This window comes from Rhinoraja longicauda, chromosome 1 (assembly GCF_053455715.1).
Source record: "Rhinoraja longicauda isolate Sanriku21f chromosome 1, sRhiLon1.1, whole genome shotgun sequence".
In the NCBI taxonomy this organism is placed as follows: domain Eukaryota; kingdom Metazoa; phylum Chordata; class Chondrichthyes; order Rajiformes; family Arhynchobatidae; genus Rhinoraja; species Rhinoraja longicauda.
The window spans coordinates 18,619,599-18,642,091 of NC_135953.1; the positions used below are offsets into that span (position 1 = coordinate 18,619,599).

The window sequence follows — 22,493 nt, forward strand, 5'->3', positions numbered from 1 at the left end:
ACTCGCACGGACCCCCACTTTGCAGTTTTTCGACCTGAACAGGCCAATCGTCCTCACCTGCGATGCATCTCGGTTCGGCCTTGGTGCTGCCTGCCTGCAGCTCTATGACGACCGGCAGCTGCCCGTCTCCTATGCCTCTCGCACAATGACCCCTGCTGAGCAGCGCTACGCCCAGATTGAAAAGGAGCTCCTTGCCGTGGTATTCGCGTGCTCCAAATTCAAAGACTACGTTCTGGGCAACACCTTCACCATCGAAACTGACCACCAACCGCTGGTCTCTATTTTAAACAAGCCCATCCACGCAGCCTCGTCCCGTTTGCAGCGAATGATGCTGCAGCTTCAACGCTTTACCTTCGATATCGTGTACCGCAAGGGCAAGGAGATGTTCGTGGCAGACACTTTGTCCCGTGCCCCACTACCTTCCATTTCCCGCCATCCGTACGAATCGGCTGACCTGATGGTGTTGAACGTCAACATCGTTCCATCTTGGCAGATGCAGTCCCTGGTCACACACACTGCCGCTGATCCTGCCCTGCAACAGCTTGAGAGCGTCATCCGCCGTGGCTGGCCTGACCGACGGTCTTCCCTGCCGGCTGGTGCCGTGCCCTACTTCCTGGTTCGGGATGAACTGGTGCTGCACGCGGGCGTGGTGGTGAAGGGTCACAAGGTCGTGGTGCCGGCCGCGCTGCGAGATCACTACTTTCAGACTGCCCACAACGGACACCCCGGGGTGGAGGCCACTTTATCCCAGGCCCAAGCACAATTTTACTGGCCTGGCATGGTTCAGGACATCCGGGACAGGGTCTCCGCCTGCGCTGCCTGCAACCGCCTACTACCTCATCAGCAGCGCCAGCCTCTCCTGCAGCAGCCGGCTCCCGAGTTGCCGTGGATGGCTGTTGCCGCCGACATTTTCGAGTGGCGTGGCAAACACTACCTGGTCCTGGTGGACTCCTACTCCAGCTGGTTCGAGGTGGACCTGCTGCCGTCCCTCACGTCTGCTGCCGTCATCGGGAAGCTTCGCCGCCACTTCTCTACCTTTGGTTCCCCGGTATCTCTCCAGTCCGACAACGGCAGCCAGTTTACCAGCGCGGAGTTTGCCGCTTTCGCCACCCTGTGGAACTTTCGCCACATCACCAGCAGCCCCGAGTACCCGCAAAGCAATGGACTTGCAGAGCGCGCTGTCCGCAGCGCGAAGGAACTGATGGAACGTTGTCGGCTTGCCAGTTCTGACTTGTACCTTGCCCTCCTCAACCTCCGCAACATCTCCCGGGACCCCGCGCTCGGTTCCCCTGCCCAGCGCCTCATGTCCCGCACCACTAGACCCCCCATCCCCGTCTCCCAGCAATCCCTGAAACCAACGGCTCGCAGCCCTGCCGCTGTCAAGGAGCGCATCATCGAAAAGCAAGTCATTCAGAAGCGCTCCTTTGACAAATCGTCCCGTCCCCTTCCCCCTCTGTTCGCTGGCCAGGTTGTCCGGATGGAGTCCGCCTCGGGTCACCACCGGCTGGCCGTGGTCGTCGGCAATGCTGACTCTCCACGGTCGTACCTGGTTAATTACGAGGGCACCGTGTACCGTCGTACCCGCCAGCACCTGATGCTGGTCAACGAGCCTGCACCGCCTCCCGCGGTCCCGTATTCACCTCCCGTCCAGTCCCCGGTGCCTGATGTGCCTCCTGCTCCCGTCCATCCTCGCATGCCCCAACCTTCGCCGTCTCGGCTGTCTGTGCCCGGCTCGCCCCAGCCCACTTCCCCTCCTTCGCCTGCGCGTTTGCGGGTATCGCCGCCCCGTTCTCCTCCTTCCCCTGGTTCCCCTGCCTCGGTACCCGCACCCGTCCCTGCTCTTCCTTCGACCGAAGGGGATGGGGGGTTGCGCACCCGCTCTGGGCGACTGGTCAAGCCGCCTGTCCGGTACGGTGGGTACGAGTAGTCTGTGTTGTGCTGCATTCTATCTGCTCCCTGCTTATAGTTTAAGTCTAGCGTATGAGCCGTGGTCGCTTTTGTTTCCAAGAGGAAGGATGTAGATCAGTGCATGTTCCTTTAACATAGTGACCTCACCACTACTAACCACTCCCCATGGTCTCTTGTATAATTGTAGCTTCCCCACCTCCAGCTCGCTCTCTAGTTCCGGTGATGACCACGGACAGCTAGGGCATAATGTGTGTAGTGCAATTAATAAACATATTCAGTAAAAGACTCTGCGTACGAGGGACATCCTTTTACAGGGGTGGTGGAAGACAGAGGGTTGGAGCATCTTAGCGGTTAGGCAGCATATCTGGAGAACGTGGATATGTCATGCTTCGGGCCGGGACCCTTCGGGACCCACAGGATTGTGATGGGAGAGGGGGAGAAAGCTGGAAGAGAGGCTGTGGATGAGAAGGAATGGATGACGTTTCAGGTCGAGAGCCTTCAGTCTCTCCAGAGATGCTGCCTGACCCACTGAGTTACTCCAGCATTTTGTGTCTACCTTCAATTTAATCCAGCATCTGCAGTTCTTTCCTGCACAAGGATCTGCCTATGCTGGTTTAAAAGACACAAAAAGCTGGAGTAACTCAGCGGGTCAGAGAGCATCTCTGGAGAAAGGGAATAAGTGAAGTTTTGGGTCAAGATCCTTCTTCAGACTGAGAGTCGGTGGAAAGGGAAACGAGAGATAGACGATTATATAGAGAGATATAGATCAAATGAATCACCGTCTATATCTCTTGTTTCCCTTCCTCCTGACTCTGTTACTCTAGTTTTTCGTGTTTATCCTGGCAGTGGAAGGTGAATACAGGTGAAGGGGATTTTTGATAGGTAGATCGTTGGCCAAAGGCCAAAGATGAAGAGACATAAGGTGTGAGATAGGATAGAAGAAGTGTGAATTGTGAAGCCAGAAAAAGGAATGTAGGTGGAAGGGTGAAGAGGAAAAATGGGTGTACATCCTGATGGAACACCGGGGGGGGGGGGGAGGGGGGGAATATTAGTTTAGTTTATTGTCACGTGTACCGATATACAATAAAAAGCTTTATTTGTTATGTGCTCTCCAGTCAGCGAAAGACTATACATGATTACAATTGAGCCGTCTATAGTGCACAGATATCGGATATGTAGGTTATTATATATGTAGGTTAATTGGCTATGTAGGTTAATTGGCTGGGTAAATGTAAAAATTGTCCCTAGTGTGTGTAGGATAGTGTTAATAGTGTTAGTGTGCGGGGATCGTTGGGCGGCGCGGACTTGGTGGGCCGAAAAGGCCTGTTTCCGCGCTGTATATATATGATATGATATGATATGATAAAGGGAATAACGTTTAGTGAAAGGTAAAGTCCGATTAAAGATAGCATGAGGGTCCCCAATGAGGTAGATGGTATGTCAGGACTGCTCTCTAGTTGTTGATAGGCTGGTTCAGTTGCCTGATAACAGCTGGGAAGAACATGAGGTGCTGCTCCTCTGCTTTGCATGTGGCCTCACTCTAGCAATGGAGGAGGCCCAGGACAGAAAGGTCAGTATGGGAATGGGAAGAGAAGGTAAAATGATTAGCAACCGGGAGATCTGCCAGGGATATCCTGTTGATAGAACACTTGTATTTAGAGTCATAGAGTGATACAGTGTGGAAACAGGCCCTTCGGCCCTACTTGCCCAAACTGGCCAACAATGTCCCAGCTACACTAATCCCAGTTGCCTGTGCTTCGTCCATATCCCTCCAAACCTGTCGTATCCATGTACCTGTCTAACTGTTTCTTAAACAATGGGATAGTCCCAGCCTCAACTATCTCCTTTGGCAGCTTATTCCATACACCCACAACGCTTTGTGTGGAAAAAGTTACCCCTCAGATTCCTATTGAATCTTTTCCCCTTCACCGTGAACCTATGTCCTCTGGTCCTCGATTCCCCTACTCTGGGCAAGAGACTCTGTGCATCTACCCAATCTATTCCTCTCATGATTTTGTACACCTCTATAAGATCCCTCCTCATCCTCCTGCGCTCCATGGAATAGAGACCCAGCCTACACAAGGATCTCCCTCTCCCTGTAGCTCACACCCTCTAGTCCTGGTAATTTGAAACAAAGATTTGTTGAATGAAACACACTCACAAATATCAGTAACAGAATCTAGACTAACACCACAATGAAATAATGAGAACATCATCAGAGGGGCTGCCTTGCAGATAGCATGTTAAACTGAGGCTTTATGTGACCTCCCAAATAGGAATAAAATAATCCATGGCACTATTTTGAAGAAGTCAAGGACTGCTTAAATTTTTGCACAATATTCGTCCCTCAACCAATATTATTTAAAATAAATTATCTGGATAATCTCTCTCAGCTAATTATGTACAACCTGTCTCCAGTAAACCTTGAATGACAATGTGCATCCCCAGTTGCTCTTTAAGAAGGACAGCAATGTATTTCCAAGTTCGGATAACATGCAACATAATGGGAAACCTGCAGGTGGTGCTGTTCCCATGCACTGCTGCCCTTGTTATAGAGGTCCTGCATTTGGGAGCTGCTTTGAGAGTATCTTGGGCAAATAACTGCATTAGGTTTTCAGCCTCACCATTTTTCAAACATTGCATTTGAGACTCTCCTCAACTCATCTCCAACACCGCCAGTTATCCTCAACACTGGTCATTGACCTGTCTGGTAAGAGAGTGTTGGAAAATAACTGCAGATGCTGGTTCAAATTGAAGGTAGACTCAAAATGCTGGAGTAACTCAGCGGGACAGGCAGCATCTCAGGAGAGAAGGAATTGGTGACATTTCGGGTTGAGACCCGAAACGTCACCCATTCCTTCTCTCCTGAGATGCTGCCTGACCCGCTGAGTTACTCCAGCATTTTGTGTCTGGTAAGAGAAGTAGGTTCACCCTACTCACATCATTTCATGTACTCTCATCCCCAGTACAAATTTCCTAACTGAACACTTTGGTGATCAGATGTAATCTTTATAGACTGGTTAAATTAAAAAAATAATGAAGCATCTACAAGACATACAATTCCACGTTTGAGTTGATTATATTGTTTAAAAATCTGAGCAATATGCAACTGAAAACAAAAGAAGATTTTGTTGGCACTGTAAGAAACTCTACACGTAATTGGTGCAAATCTGGTGAGACCAGTGCTGCAAGAAGCCGGTTCCATCTCAAATGGTGAACAGTGCCTTCCAGGCATAAATCCCATTGCATAAGGAACTGGGCAGCGTAATGGCGCATCTGGTAGAGCTGCTGCTGCACAGAACCAGAGACCAGGGTTCGATCCTGACCTCAGGTGCTGTCTATGTGGAGTCTGTACATTATCTCTATGACAGTTTGTGTTTCCTCAGGGTGCCCTGGTTTCCTCCCACATCCCTAATGTCATTTTTTAATCTTATTTATCCTTGGAATATTACTGCTGAGGTGACCCGTTGTCTTGTCAAATACATTTCATTGTACCGTTGACCCTGTGCCAACCTACATATGACAAATAAAATTTATTATTATTACTGTATCCAGTTCACCTGCACCTCCTCCAACCTCTTCTACTGTATCCACTCCAAGGACCCAAACAATCTTTCCAGGTGAGGCAGAGGTTCACCTGTACCTCCTCCAACCTCATCTACTGCATCAGTTGTTCCAGGTGTCAACTTCTCTACATTGGCGAGACGAAGCACAGGCTCGGCGATCGTTTCTCTGAACACCTCCGCTCAGTCCGTCTTAACCAACCTGATTTTCCGGTGGCTCAGCACTTTAACTTCTCCTCCCATTCCGAATCTGACCGTTCTGTCATGGGCCTCCTCCACTGCCAGAGTAAGGCCCAGCGCAAATTGGAGAAACAGCACCTCGTATTTCGCTTGGGTAGTTTACACCCCAGCGGTATCAACATTGACTTCTCTAACTTCAGATAGTCCCTGCTTTCACTCTCTATCGCCTCCCCCTTCCCAGTTCTTCCGCCAGTCTTCCTGTCTCCTACTACATCCTATCTTTGTCCCACCCCATCCCCTGACATCAGTCTGAAGAAGGGTCTCGACCTGAAACGTCACCCATTCCTTCTCTCCAGAGATGCTGCCTGACCCACTGAGTTACTCCAGCATTTTGTGTCTACGTTCAAATTATTCATCTTTTTGAAGATGTAAACATTGAAAGCAATTGGATTCATGTAAATTACTTAAAAACATTAAAAACCATAACTTGAAATAAGACGAAAGAAAACAAAAAGAAATTGAAGCCTACTTTGGTTATCCTCTGTCCAAATGAAAGGAGATATTGTTCTTGCAGTAGATGTGAGGAACTACCCTATCTTTCCCCACCAGCACTAGGCTACACGGGGGGTGCTCAGTTGGAAAAATATTAATTGTCAGCAGGTCAGGAATTGCTTGTTTATATGTACAATCGCATTTTGGTGACACTTAAATGTTGTATTGCCAACATTTGGATGCAAAAATTGCTGGCAGTTTTCCTGCAAAATCTGAGCTGGTAGTTATTAGTAAAAAGCTTTAACATGTCATTGCTGTAATCCTTCTGTATCTAGATGTGGAATTGAAATTGGTGATAGCTAAAACATATTATGCTATTTAAATAACATTTGCCCAAATGCTGAATGGATGGGAAGAAGTTTATATGAAATTTGATGCTGTGTAATTTGAATGTAGCTTAAAAGACTGATATCTTTCATAAGAAGCGTTTTGATAGACAGCATATTACACATTTGGGAGACATTACCTCTTGAAAAGATCTGGAATTGCTACATCCATGAAAGATCTTCCAAATTTGAAATGGGACAGGACATCTTGAGTGAAAGGATAGTTTTTATCTGTGAAGAAGGCTTTTATGAAAACTGCTGCATAAATATTTATCAGCCTTTTTTAACATACTGACTGGCAGATCAACATTGTTGTAAAATATGAATTACTAATAGGTAACAGAAGCAATAGGCTAGTGTGAGATTTTACATTTGCCTCTCTCCTGCAGTATTTCCAGATAACGACATTAAATGTTGGAATTTCACAGAGTTTCTGCATTCCACAGTATTTAAGCACATGAAATGTGCTGGCAATAGTTGAATTATGGACGAGAGAGCACATCTTTGAAGTTATTCTTTGCTTCAGCAATGAATAAAAATACCATAATCATGAATAGGGTTTGATTCACAGCATTAGAAAAGTTGCCTGGAAGAATATCCATGGTCAGATAGAGTTGCGTGGTGGCATTGGCATCAAATTATACTCCTCCTCGATAGGGGGAGGGGGAAAAAGCTTTTAGTACATTGGCCTTCATCTGTCAGGGTACTAAGTACAGAAGTTAGAACTTCTTGTTACTTGTACAAGACATTGGCGAGGCCACCTTTGGCATATTGTGTTCAGTTTTGGTCATCCTGCTGTAGGAAGGATGTCATTAAATTGGAAAGGGTGCAGAGAAGATGTATGAGGGTGTTGCCGGGACTCGAGGGTCTGAGATCTCGGGGGATGTTGATCAGGCTAGGAATGTCCTCCTTGGAGCGCAGGAGGGGTGATGTTACAGAGGTGTATAAAATCATGAGGGTCATAGGTGAATGCACAGAGATTTTTGCCCATGGTTAGGGATTCAAGCTTAGATGGGGCATCTTGGTCAGCGTGGATGTCTTGGGCCAAAGGGCCTGTTTCCCTGCTGCTTTACTCTGGCTCTGAAAATTATGATCCATTGAAATCCGTTGTACTGAATTTTGGTGTCCGAGTAAAATATTGTCACAACCTGGGGTAGCACGGTGGAGCAGCAGTACAGTTGCTGCCTTACAGCACCAGAGACCCTGGGTCAATCCTGACTACGGGTGCTGTCTGTACAGAGTTTGTAAATTCTCCCCGAGACCTGCGTGAGTTTTCTCCTGGGGCTCCACTTTCCTCCCACACTCCAAGACTTACAGGTTTGTAGGTTAAATAGCTTTAGTAAAAATTGTAAATTGTTCCTAGTGTGTGTAGGATTGCTCGTCGGTGCGGACTCGGTGGGCCGAAGGGCCTGTTTCTGTCCTGTATCTCTAAACTAAACTATATGGTGGGCTGGAAATTCAACTGCACCCATTAGAATGCTCAGAAACAGGTCACCACTGACTGCTGTGGTCTTTCCATACTCCCCCCCCCCCCCCACTTACCTTCTCAGAGGCAAGCTTGACGAGGAGTTGAGCCAAAACCCAACATTTGGTGGGGTTCGTTGGAAATATATAGGCAGATCAACAGATTGATAAAGAAGTGAAGAATTGGGGGAGGTGGATTGGCTCATTAATAGGAAGATGGAGGGAGGAATGATGGTTTGCAAATTTTCAAGGAGAGTTGTGCTGAATCAGCTCGTAATAGAGGCTGTCTGGAGATGAGTGGATTGTGGGGAACTCTTGTCTAGTGGAGGGTGAGGAAGGCTGGAGGGGAGGATATGGGTTACTATTTTACTTGCGATGCTCCTGGTTACGTAATGTGATGCATTGCAAGTAAAATGGTAACCTACATTGTCCAATGTAGTGCCCAATTACAGGTGTTCCCGGAACAAAGTGCATGTGCATCCTAAAACGCATTGAAGGATATTGGCATGAACCCGGTGTGTTTCCGATGTAAGTATTGCCAAGGGTTGATGAGGATGACTGCAGTCAAGAAATGCCTGGTCAAAATTTCCAAATGGCAGGAAGCAACCAGAAAATGGTTGTTACCATGTTTCATTCGAGGAAAAATCAATTTTCAATTGCATAACACTGAAAAAAAACATGATTATGTAATTGAATTTTCAGAGCAATGTGCTTAGTACCATTAATCAGGCAGGGATACATTTCTTGCTGAAAATCCTATCTGTGCATATTCCTGCTGAAGCCTTTCTTCAAGAATATCCCTGAAGTCTTTTATTTGCAAAGATACTGCACTGGAACTAGCTTAATGAGTCGTGTGTAACAATCTCATCACCCATTGTTTGTATTCAGTATTTAAATCAGCACATAAACTTAATTTGGCAATGATGTGCATAAGATCCCCTTTATTTCAAACAAGAAAAATAGTCATAAATTTTTTATCTACTTTGTGAATTGATAGGAACAGGCTAAAAGAGCTCGTATCTACATCGAAAAAGGTGAAATATTAGTGAAGTAATTTTGGGCTTGAAAATTTGAATCATTGAAGTTATGCCAAGACTGCATTTGCAATAAGTCGACATGGATGCTATCTTTGCACAGCCTATGTGAAATGCCAACATTTCATATTGCAAGCAACGTTTTATAAACATTTAACTTTAAAGAAGAAATGCAAAAAAAATACAAATTCGCAAGACGCTGGGTCTCAAGCTCTTTAGAGTTTAATAAAGTTTTCATACCCAAGTTGATTTTGATAAAGTTAACTGACCAAATGTTATACTGTGAGTTGTTGGCTTGAAAGCTTAACTCTGATGCTAAACATTGAGCCAACATTTTCCGAGCAGTTCAGGGGAAATATTGCCATTGGCAAGGGAAACAAGTGCTGTAAAAATGGAAAATTGATCCATGTTATGCACCATTAACTCTCACCAAGAATGCAAGAGTCACTGTATATTGCAATCCCCTTGATACTATTTGCCGTGAGATCAACTTTTCAAGATGCCCGATTGTCACTCTTGTTGTAATTTCACACCTTTGTTCCAAAATACTATACATGAGGTTAAATTAGTTTCTCCTAATAAGGGTCTTAGGTCATTGAATATTGTTGCATGCTTTCTTGCTCTGCTTACTGGTTTCAGCTATAAAGTGCACTAATTTTTTGACATTTGTTCCAGTCATTTTCAGTGATATGCTGAAAATCTTTGTAATAGGTGTGTCCAAATTGTATGTGTTCAACACCTGCCACTGTCTTATTTCTATTGCTGTGGGTGCTAACTAAGCACTTAACGTCCTCATCGAAATTCATTGTTGTTGCGGGCAACAACGTCACAATGTGTTACACCATATCTGAAAATAAATTTATTCTAACGGTTGCCTCTAGATTTTAGATATTATACCTTTACAATAGTGAGCTTAACTCTTCAGTATACATTTCTACATTTCATATCCATTTCATGGAAAGGCATGCAAAAATGCAAATAAATGGAAGAAACCGATGGTTCAAATACAGCAACCCTGAAAGTAAGCATGTGGAGAGTAAAAGCCATGACTAGAATTTTGGATTTTATTAATGGGTTTCTCTTGGAATGTTTAGCTTTAAACTTGGAATGAGCAAAGCATCCACAATAATAAAGAAATAATGATTAATTTATGTACAACAATGGTTGCATTTGTTTATCAAAGTTCATTAAAGCCACAGAGCACAGAGCAATTTGGTCGAGATGTTTGTGTAGATGAGAAATGATAGCAGTGAAAAGAGGCTTCATATTTTCTTTTGGCCCGGAGGGTTTGTGCCTGGTCTTGGGCTATTCATTCTCATTCCTTCATTTATTTCCCTCCAGCCTATTTTCTTCCATGTCCATCAACACCCTTATTCTCATGCTACCCTGCAAAAGTAGCCAAGTAACCAAATGATGGCTGCATGTCTTTGGGATGTGAGAGGAAACAAGAGCATCTGTGAGAAATCTATGTTGTTGTGGGGAGAACTTGCAAACTCCGCACACACAGCACCGGAGGTCAGGGTTAGACCTGGGAGCTGTGAGACTGACTGCTGCATCACTGGTCGCACTTAATGTACTGGAATAGTTTCCACCAAAGTACCACAGGCGAAGGATAGCCATTAGAGAGTGACGGTTAGTTAAACAATGAAAAAAAAATGTTTTCTCTGATGAGCAATTCAATGGCGAACACTTATAACTTTAAAAATATAAAGAAAGAGTAGTTAATGAAAAATGTATTTGCACAGGAGCCTAGTTTGCTTTCCCAAAAGAAATGGTGGAAATGGAAACCATTACAAGGGTAAATTCAATAATTATTTGAAGTTGAGGAAGAGTAGTGATCTAACCTTCCGGACTAGCATACCATGCAGCACCTTGTCAAAGGTCTTGCTAAAGTCCATATAGATAACATAGATTACTGTCTTCCCTCGTCAATTCTCTGTCTTTCACTCTCTGTTTCTCTCCCTCCAAATGTTGCCTTATTTGGGCAAGTTTTTTAGACACAACACTCAAAATGTTTATTTTAATTTTCAGAGTCAAAATTTATGTGTTCATGTGCACATTACATTTGAATATTGTATTAAATTAGAAGGTATAATGTCCAGCAATGTTTGTTCATTGTCCCGTTTTCATTATACACATAGTGCCCTTTCCATGGAAAAATTATCTCAAGAGATGCTCAAGGAAATCCCATGAATCCAGAAGATATTCAAAGACTGGAGCAAGAAAAACAAAGAAAGCAAGAAGAAGAAACTGGTATGGATGTGATTTAGATGATTCTTCTTCAAATTTAAAATTATCACTGTTACTATATGTGAAATTAGAATGGCGACTTTTTGTGTATGAGGTGTGTGAATTTCAGCGGAGACTGCTAATGCATGTACAATTCTGTTACCACTAGTGCAAAGTACATGAGAGAGAATAGTTCTCTCAAGGCTTGGAAGAAAGTCAACCAAGTTTCTTAAATTTAGTGCTTTATAAGAACAGATCTTCATAGTTTTAGAGTTCAATCATTGTTATATTTCAATCATGACAAATTAGACATTAGGTTAATGCAGGTTAATTTTAATAACAAGGAACAACATCAACAAATGTGATCAGGTAAAATATATCGAGTAGATGACATGATTAAAGCAAAATTATGTGTGGATTTACCACAGCATATGAATATAACTTGGGTTGTTTTTGTGGATTGCGCTTAACTTGAAAATGATGGTTCTTTTATTTGTAAGTATGCTGAGATTGATAGATTAATATAAAGGCAGGCTGAGAGAAATAGAAAGACAAGCTGGAAATAAAATGAAAGAACTGAATTTACAATGCGCCTTTATGGTCTTCAGGCTATTAAAAGTATTTCAAAGCCATTAAATAGCCTGAAGCATTGTGTGGCCAGAAGTAGCTATTTTATGCAAAATAGTACTACGGTTGAGAGTTACTAAATTTTAATAAATGTTCAGGTAAGTTTTTATTTTAAAATAAAATCCATACCTTACCACGCATAAAATGTGCTTTAAAAACTCATTTTGGAATATCATACTGTTTACTGAGGTAATTTTATTTTTAAGCCTAGTTTATTTGACCAGCTTTCATTGGCTTATCAAAAGAGCCAGTGGCTAAAGGAAACAAAAATTGATCAGAGGATTGCATTCCATTCCACCTTCATTTTCCAACTACTTTATTAACTTGATTAATTCTCTTGATTAATAATGTCTCTCCAATGTTAGGTGACATGCAGAAAAATGAAGTGCAGCCTCCAACACATTTTGCTTTTTGTCAGAGTTCTCACTGATTGTAGGCTCCACCTGTTAATATTTGTAAGTCAGCATCGGAAGGCCAGACCCATCTATAGATGTGGCTCCTGATCTTAAAGCAAATGGGCACCAATGCATTAGAAACGAATGCTTTCAGCACAACTTGGTTTTTTTTCTCTCTTCCAGCAGCTTGGCTTCCCTCATGGTCGCAAGTTCTGGTTCTGGTTGATTACTGCGCAAACACCTCATAAGTGGTTATCTCACGCAGGTCGGAGTGAGTAGAGTAGTGATTAAATTTTGAAGTGGTCCTTTTTGACCAAGTTGAGGAGATCTAGTTGCTCAATCCCCTTTTTAAATGACTGAACATCGGGTGTGTTGGGTGGTAGCATATTCCATCCCCTTATCGTCCTAGGGTAAAGGGAATATTGGTAACAAAGTTTATTGAAATTCAGCGATTTGATGATGCAGGGTTGATTTTGTCTCGTTTCATGGCAGTTGGTGGTCTGGGCTGATGGGAGATTTGATGGCGTAATTTTGTGAATCTCTTTGTAAATTGCAATGTCTTAGCCTGATTCTGCGGAGCTCTAGGGTATCCCATCCGAGAGAAGTCAGCATATTATTCACGCTTGATTTGCGCTTGTTGTCATTACAATAGACAATAGACAATAGACAATAGGTGCAGGGGAGGCCCTTCGAGCCAGCACCGCCATTCAATGTGATCATGGCTGATCATCCTTAATCAGTACCCCGTTACATACAAAGCAAGCTGCTCGGCGTACTTTCTCCAGGGTGATCTTCTTGTTGTTGTTCAAAGGATCCCATACAGCTCCACAATACTCCAATTTGGGCCTGACCAGGGACTTGTGGGCGTTCTCTTTGACAGATGTACTACATGCGTGAAAATTTATTTTAAGAAGTTGGCTTTCGTCAAGCCTAAAACTTCACTCCTGCTGTGGTTCAAAGCCCAGAGAAATCCTGAGGAATGCACCACCCACAGCATAGTAGGGCCAGGAGTTTTATGAAGTCTGAACCACTGAATGAGCAGGCCTTTCCCTGTGGAGTTATCCTCCCCCATCCCCAGGCAAAAAAAAAACCTAGGTCCAATTATCCGGATGACCAAGCTTAAGTTTCTTCAGATTGCATTGCAGAGCCAGAGCTCATTGATATTTGAAGAATTTTGTATTTAATATAAATCAGACAAATCTGAAACAAGGAGGGAAATTTGATTTACTAAGACAGTTCTTAAATTGATGAATTTCAATTATGGAATACAGTTTTACCCAATACAATGAATGCTAAATCTTCAGGTTCTTTTGTAAGAGTTTTAAAATTTCTGTCACATGAATAAAGCTGGCTGACCTATAGTATATTCCCAGCACTTCCCAATGTAAGAATTAGGCCACACCTTAAATAAGCCATTCCCACGAGAGCGTCAGGGCAGCTTAAATTTCTACACTCTTATGGTCTCACTGAACTGTATTGCTCACTGAAATTTTGCAAATAACATGTTAGGTGTTTTTGATCATTCAGTCTTGCCTTTAAATCAAATATGTGTAGGATGCAGTGTGAAAATATGGAGCATATTGATACATACTTTAAATGCAAAGGAGAGGGACAATTGGTGAACCCTTCAGCAGAATCTTTCCAGATTTCAGGCATTAACACTTTTTCTTTTATGCTGCAAATAGATTGTTGCAATTATGCATTTATATTGCCAAATCTTCTGTTGTTCCGTTCTGCAGTACAAATATGCATTACGGTATTTTTTCTTTGTCGACATTGTCCCCTATGTCTATACTTCAAATAAATAGACAGCAAGAAAAATGTATAAACAAAATAATTTTGGGAATGTTTCGAGGGAACTGTCTGCTGGAAACACCATGTAACTCCTGAAAAATATTTGACTTTGGCATGTATTTGCTGTTGATATTTATTGCAGCTCAGCAGTCATATAATTTCAATTTTGTGCAATGCACGTTTCTAGATTTTGACTTTCAATTCTAAATATTGCTCCTTTTAAAATCACATTGGCAGGCACATACATGATCTGTGATCCTTGCTGTAGCTGCCTGGTTGCCTCCAGGTGGCTTTGAACCTAGAATTTAGTCGGAATTCAGCAGTTTGAAGTGTTCAGTGTTCCATTTTAAAATAGATTGAATCCCAAATACCGTTTGACACAGTGAATGAACTTAGACATAACAGTATTACAATCAATTTGGGAATGACAGCAGAGAATGTGCGTGGAACAGTTGTGCTTCCTCCAGTCTGATCCTTTCTAAATCACTTGACTCTTTCCCAGTTTTCAGTGTTTATATAAAGCTTTTTAAATGTGATGCAAATACCCCCGGTAATGATGATTTAGGTGTTGATACCATGAATCCATGATAAAGCACAGTGACCTACAAATCTAAAGCTTTCATCCTTTTCAGTGGTTCGCACATGGGAGCAAATTAAGTACCTATTTTTTGTGTCAGTACTCAAGAATATCTGGTCTTTCAACCTTTAGTGACTTGTTAACAAACAGGTATCAGGACAACTGCGGGAAGGCAGGCCTCTGGCCAGTCAGATGTGAAATAGCATCGCTTTACTAACTACAGTATTGATTTTTCTTCTCAAACTGTGTAATTTTTTTCACCATCAGTAAAGTCAGCAACACTATATGAAGAGCTTTAGGGTCCATCAAGGCTCTAAAGACTGTTCTTCCTTGGCACACTATTGATTTCTTTTCAAAGGCTTTTAAATTGGTCTTTCATTTTGTTGAAATGCTCATTTCATACTGACTGGGCCCCAGTATTTTTTGCCATATTTATACAAGTGTCCCATTCATGGAACCCTAAGCTGGAACCGCCTTGTTGTTATTGGAAGGTCTTGTGCCTAACTGCTTTATTTTGGTCTTAATCATAGATTAATAGTTTCATTTTTTGACTTGTGTCACTTTGTATTTAATCTCTTTCAAGGTTAAATAAATCTTTTGGAACAACTTTCTTCATGGACTCCTCACTTTCTCTTCCCCCTTATCTCGCTGCAGTCCATTTATAGAAGACATTTAGGGCTGATTTAACCCTGTGGGAATCACAGTATCTATCCAAGTGCACACTGTAAAAAGAACAATGTCAGTTCATTCCTTTCTTCCTGAAATCCAAGGGACGGATTTTGCAGTGCGCTGGAAGAGTCTGTGTTTGTTGGTGATCTGAAGGAAGCTCAAATATTTATTGAGCTCCATTACATCAATTTTACTTATCCTTACATGACTTTCAACACAGTGTTTTGAAAGAGCTCCTTAATGTCTTCCTTCATTATTCTCCCTAAAACCTTGCATTTACATCAAATACCTGAAAGCTGCCCTAAAATCTGTTTTAACCCTGCCTTTATTTTACCATAGGTACGACACCAAGCACAGTTTGGTTTGTATGGCAATTATTTTGAATCTACAAATTCCAATGATCGCCCAGTGCGAAAGGGACGTTTTCTTTGCTCACTCTATGAAACTTCCTCATATTTCACAGCTCCAAGAACAATCTCAGATTCTTGGGGTGGCACAGCAGTAAAGTTGTTACCTTACAGTGCCAGAGGCACGGGTTAGATCCTGACTACGGGTACTGTCTTTACGGAGATTGTCGGTTCTCCCTGTGACCGTGTGGGTTTTCTCCAGGTGCTCCAGTTTCCTCCCGCGCTCTAAAGACGGGTAGTTTTGGAGGTTAATTGGAGGTTAGAGTATGGGTAATTGCAGGTCGACCCAGACTTGGTATAACTGTTCTTTTCTTTTGATGTCATCCCAATAAACATCCTCAGTTCATCTCCGGGTTTTTTTTATCCTTGGCAGATAATTCCTTGAATATCTGTAACAAAAATCAATATGTTCCTTCACTTATTTATTTTGAGATGGTGTGCTCCAATTTACACTGCAATTTTTGTCCTTCCTCCTCCACCGCATTCCCTAATCACTACACATATCACCATGCTTCCCCTTCCTACAATAATAATGCCACACTCCTCCTTGTTCTTGGTTAATCCTCACATTCGTGTTTTTTTTGTATTCCATAATATTGCTCCCAATTTCTTGAGCATTTCTTTCCCTTTATTTCTTCAGTTTTTCTCTTTGTTATCTTTCCCAGTTCCCTCACTTCCAATCGTTCCCTCTTCCATGCCACGTATTCTGACCTTTTATTCCACTTCCAATCCATGTCTTGTACACAGTATATATTTTTGTTTATTTGTATATTTTCTCCTTTTGCATTTGGAAAGAGGTGACAGGATCGGTACCATCCCCTCCCCTTTCTGCGTTCCGCAGAGACTGTTCCCTCCATAACTCCCGGGTCCACTCGTCCCTTCCTACCCACACCACCCCATCCCCGGGCACTTTCCCATGCAACCGCAGGAGATGCAACACCTGTCCCTTTACCTCCCCCCTCAACTCCATCCAAGGACCCAAACAGTATTTCCAGGTGAGACAGAGGTTCACCTGCATCTCCTCCAACCTCATCTATTGTATCCGCTGCTCTAGATGTTAACTTCTTTACATCGGCGAAACCAAACGCAGGCTCGGTGATCGTTTCGTTCAACACCTTCGCTCAGTCCGCCTTAACCAACCTGATCTCCCGGTGGTTGAGCACTCCCCCTCCCACTCCCAGTCTGACCTTTCTGTCATGGGCCTCCTCCAGTGCCATAGTGAGGCCCACCGGAAATTGGAGGAACAGCACCTCAGCACCTTGCAGCCCAGCGGTATGAACATTGACTTCTCCAACTTTAGATAGTTCCTCTGTCCCTCTCTTCCCCTCCCCTTCCCAGATCTCCCTCTATCTTCCTGTCTCCACCTATATCCTTCCTTTGTCCTGCCCCCCTGACATCAGTCTGAACAAGGGTCTCGACCCGAAACGTCACCCATTCCTTCTCTCCTGAGATGCTGCCTGACCTGCTGAGTTACTCCAGCATTTTGTGAAATAAATACCTTCGATTTGTACCAGCATCTGCAGTTATTTTCTTACACAGGATCAGTCAAAGTCAGCATGGATTTATGAAGGGGAAATCATGCTTGACTAACCTTCTGGAATTTTTTGAGGATGTAACAAGTAGAATGGATAAGGGAGAGCCAGTGGATGTGGTGTATCTGGACTTTCAAAAAGCCTTTGACAAGGTCCCACACACGAGATTAGTGTGCAAAATTAGAGCACCTGGTATTGGGGGTAGGGTATTGACATGGATAGAGAATTGGTTGGCCGACAGGAAACAAAGAGTAGGAATTAACGGGTCCTTTTAAGAATGGCAGGCAGTGACTAGTGGGGTGCCGCAATGCTCGGTGCTGGGACCCCAGTTATTTACAATATATACTAACGATTTAGACGAGGGAATTAAATGTAACATCTCCAAGTTTGCGGATGACACAAAGCTGGGTGGCAGTGTGAGCTGCGATGAGGGTGCTATGAAGCTACAGGGTGACTTGGATAGGTTGGGTGAGTGGGCAGATGCATGGCAGATACAGTATAATGTGGATAAATGTGAGGTTATCCACTAAGGTGGCAGGAACAGGGAGGCAGATTATTAACTGAATGGTGTCAGATTAGGAAAAGAGGAGGTGCAACGAGGCCTGGGTGTGCTTGTACATCAGTCACTGAAAGTAAACAAGCAGGTACAGCAGGCAGTGAAGAAAGCTAATGGCATGTTGGCCTTCATTGCAAGAGGATTTGAGTTTGGGAGCAAGGAGGTCCTACTGCAGTTGTACAGGGCCCTGGTGAGACCGCACCTGGAGTATTGTGTGCAATTTTGGTCTCCTAATTTGAGGAAGTGCTATTGAGGGAGTGCAGCGTAGGTTCGCCAGGTTGATTCCCGGGATGGTGGGACTGACATACGATGAAAGAATGGGTCGACTGGGCTTGTATCCACTAGAATTTAGAAGGACACTGAAAAGCTTTTGTTGCATGCTGTCCCTGAATCTGGAGGTGTACGTTTTCACACTTCTATACCTTTTGCCCGATGGGAGAGGGGTGACGAGGGAGTGGCCAGGGATCGACATCCTACTTTATGCTTTGGCTTGCTGTATTCATGTATAGTATTATCTGATTTGATTCGATAGCATGCAATACAAAGCTTTTCATAGTACCTCAGTACATGTGACAATAATAAACTTAAACCTGCTCAGATATTTTGCAAAATGTTCTGCAATATTTCAGATTTACAGCATTTGCCTATTTATTATTTATTGCAAATTGGTATCAGAGCTAAAGGATTAGCACTTCATTACCTCATTACCTCTGACTATTTTCCTTTTTCTATTTGTTTTCGTCTCGGTGGTGTTCAGAATGGTTGACCTTGGCTCCTAATTTTCTAATAAAGTTTATTTTCACTAGGCTGTAAAATGGATCGGAGATGTATTTTCAATGAGGATTATCGTCCTGTAGCTTTGCGACAAAAGAGAAGATAAAAGTTTTAAATCTTAATATTTTAATTATTTTTGTATTTGACTATTTTTATTTATCTTGTTTATCCAATTGTAATACAATACAATACAATACAATATATCTTTATTGTCATTGTACCCATGGATACAACGAGATTGGGAATGCGCCTCCCATACGATGCAATAATTTAGGTAATTTAGACAGCAGCAACCCAACGAAATGAAACAGTTGTAACAGTTTTGGACAGGGTAAAGTGCAAGTTGATCTATGCGTTGTGGCCATCCGGCTCAGCAGGTTCATAGCAGTTTGAATGTCTGCAAACGTCTCTGGAGTTGGAGTCACATTTGAATCGAGGTTGAAATAATGTAGAAGAGAACTAAAAAAGCAAGAATCATATTTACCTCTTGTTGGAAATTAATTGGTGTTTCTTCCCGGACAGACTGGCGAGATCCAGAATTAATGCGTGAGATTGAAGCTGCCACAGGAGCAGATCTTGGCTCTTCAAGATATGACCGAAAGGGAAAAGGGAAAAAGGGAAAAGGAAAAAAGAAAAAATATCCGAATCTCACTGACCTAAAACAGAAGAGTAACACATCTCGATCAAGGCTGGAGAAACGAGTGTTTAACAAGTAAGGACTTGATCCAGTGTGGTTTTTTTAAAATTCATTTTTGTAATACTTCTTGTTTGTATTACTTTCGTAGCAATAGGTGGTTGTGCAAAACTTGCAAATGCAGAAATTGTTTGCTTATGATCATGTGAAATGCAGCTTCATTGACTTCAATGCAAACAAATTTTGGAAGATCGAGTACAGAATTTAGCGCACAAAAAAGCTGCTTCTCGATTATCACTACATATAGCACATATATTTCTCATGATGCGTTCAGATACTTTATTTTGAAATTGAATCAGCACTTTCATTTTTTTACTTTAATTACAATTATGTACTAATTTGGGAGTTAATCATTAATTAATAAAAAATATTATGTAGACTATAATTTACCTTTTTTGCTACTGATTTTATTTCAAAAATATTTTGCAACTGAAATTGTAGAATTCTTGAATGGTGGCGCATATTGGCAACTTGGCCATTCATCCCAGCACCAGCTCGTTGACAGTGCTGCTCAGTTAATGTCACTCCTCTGGTAATTTTGCACATTTTTTTCTCTCCAATTTTCTATTGAAGACCATTATTGAATCTTGCTTCCACCAACCGATCACGCAGTGCATTCCAGATCATTACTTACGTGTACTGAAAATAGAACAGTACAGCACAGGAACAGGCACTTTAGCCCACAATGTTCGTGCTGAACATGATAGACAATAGACAATAGGTGCAGGAGTAGGCCATTCGGCGCTTCGAGCCAGCACCACCATTCAATGTGATCAGAACCCCGATCGTGCCTTCTCCCCATACCCCCTGACTCCGCTATCCTTAAGAGCTCTATCTAGCTCTCTCTTGAAAGCATTCAGAGAATTGTCCTCCACTGCCTTCTGAGGCAGAGAATTCCACAGATTTACAACTCTCTGACTGAAATTTTTTTTCCTCATCTCCGTTCTAAATGTCCTACCCCTTATTCTTAAACTGTGGCCAAGAGGAAGAAAGATTCTAAAGGGAGTAAGAGGCAACGATGGCTGACAAGGGAAGTTAGGAATGGAATAAAACTAAAAGAAAAGGTGTATAACATAGCAAAGAGTAGCTGGAAGCCAGAGGATTGGGCAACTTTCAAAGGACAACAGAAGGTAACTAAAAGGGCTTTAGGTGGTGAAAAGATGAAGTACGAGGGTAAGCTGGCCAAGAATATAAAGAAGGATAGTAAAAGCTTCTTTAGGTATGTTAAGAGAAAAAGAGTAGTAAATAGTAGGAAAAAATAGTTAAGACAAATGTGGGTCCGTTGAAGGCAGAAACAGGTGAAATTATTATGGGTAACAAGGAAATGGCAGAAGAGTTGAACAGGTACTTTGGTTCTGTCTTCACTAAGGAAGACACAAACAGTCTTCCAGATGTACTCGAGGACAGAGAATCAAGGGAAACAGTGAAACTGAAAGAGATTTAGATTAGGCGAGAAATAGTATTGTGTAGACTGATGGGACTGAAAGCTGATAAATCCACAGGGCCTGATAGCCTGCATCCCAGGGTACTCAAGGAGGTCGCTCTAGAAATCGTGGACGCATTGGTGATCATTTTCCAATGTTCTATAGATTCAGGATCTGTTCCTGTGGATTGGAGGGTACTAATGTCATCCCACTTTTCAAGAAAGGAGCGAGAGAGAGAGAGAAAACGGGGAATTATAGACCAGTTAGCCTGACATCGGTGGTGGGAAATATGCTGGAGTCAATTATTAAAGAAGTAATAACAGCGCATTTGGATAGCAGTAAAAGGATTGGTCCAACCTCGCATGGATTTATGAAGGGGAAATTCTGCTTGACTATTTTTATGGAAATTTGTGAGGATGTGACAAGTAAAATGGATGAAGGAGAGCCATTGGATGTAGTGTATCTGGACTTTCAGAAAGCCTTTGATAAGGTCCCACACAGGATATTAATGGGCAAAATTAGAGCACATGGTATTGGGATTCGGGTATTGACATGAATAGAGAATTGGTTGGCAGACGGGAAACAAAGAGTAGGAATAAACAGGCCCCTTTCAGAATGGCAGGCAGTGGCGAGTAGAGTGCCGCAAGGCTCGGTGCTGGGGCTGCAACTATTTACAATGTACTAGACCAAGTGGACTCGTTGGGCCCATTCCTCATCGAGGGGGGACAGGGAAAGGGGGAGGGTGCCACTCACATCGGCGGGCCCGTTCCTCGTAGGGTTTCCATTGTGACCTTGGAAAATCGTGTTTTTTCTTTAAAATAAATTGTTTAAAAAAAAAAAGAAATGAATCTCAATGAAATAAAGATCCTATGTAAAATAAAGAGGCCAAGATGGATCCGAGGTCTTTTCCAAAAATGGGCAGCCGGGCGGGGAATGTCTCCCGGGGCCGTGGGCGGGCGAGGGAGGACAGGAAAGGTTATCGGGCGTCGAGTGGGAGGTCGGAGCCAATCATTTGACTCGACGTGGGTACGCGGGCCAATCAGACGTTGAGCGGGAGTTCGTAGACAAACAATGGACCCCATGTGGGGGTGAGCGGCAGGAGCAAATCAGGTGGTCCCCTCCCCACACCCATTCCATCCCCCCCTCCCTCAGCCACTCCTTCCCCCCCTCACCCCTCCATCCCTCTCCTCTCCCTCCCCCCGCACTCACCCACTCCATCCCCCCGCACTCACCCACTCCATCCCCCCACACTCAGCCACTCAATCCCTCCCTCCCCACTCAGCCACTCCATCCCCCCTCCATCCCCCCTCCCTCCCCCACTCACCCACTCCTTCCCCCTCTCCCACTCCATCCCCCCACTCAGCCACTCCATCCCCCCTCCCTCACCCACTCAGCCATCCCCCTCCCACCCCCACTCACCCACTCCTTCCCCCTCTCCCACTCCATCCCCCCCAGTCACCCACTCCATCCCCCCTCCCTCCCCCCACTCACTCCTTCCCCCCTCCCATCACCCCGCCCCTACTCCCCCCATCCCCACTCGCCCCACTCCCCCCTTCCCTTACCCCACCACTCCCCCGTCCCCCTCCACTCCCCCGTCCCCCTCTACTCCCCCTCCACTTCCCCTTCCCCCGCCCCACTCTCCCCACCCCCACCCCAACTCCCCCATCCCCTACCCTCCCCCACTCTACCCTCCCCCCACCCCCACTCACCCCCCCCCCCCCACATCCAGTCCCCTCTGTGGGGGCGAAAGCCACTTACCTATGCCCCTTGCGTGCAGCGCTGGTTGTC

The 22,493-nt window shown here is 43.8% G+C and overlaps 1 protein-coding gene across 4 annotated transcripts in view; it reads left to right on the top strand.

Moving 5' to 3' along the window:
• uvssa (UV-stimulated scaffold protein A) overlaps positions 1-22,493 on the top strand; it is a 108,896-nt gene that overhangs the window by 62,291 nt on the left and 24,112 nt on the right. For all 4 annotated transcript variants that reach the window (XM_078413711.1, XM_078413763.1, XM_078413839.1 and 1 more), the window contains 2 exons: positions 11,169-11,280; positions 19,110-19,299. In XM_078413711.1, coding sequence (XP_078269837.1) covers positions 11,169-11,280; positions 19,110-19,299 — 302 coding nt within the window. The remainder of the gene's footprint in view (positions 1-11,168; positions 11,281-19,109; positions 19,300-22,493) is intronic.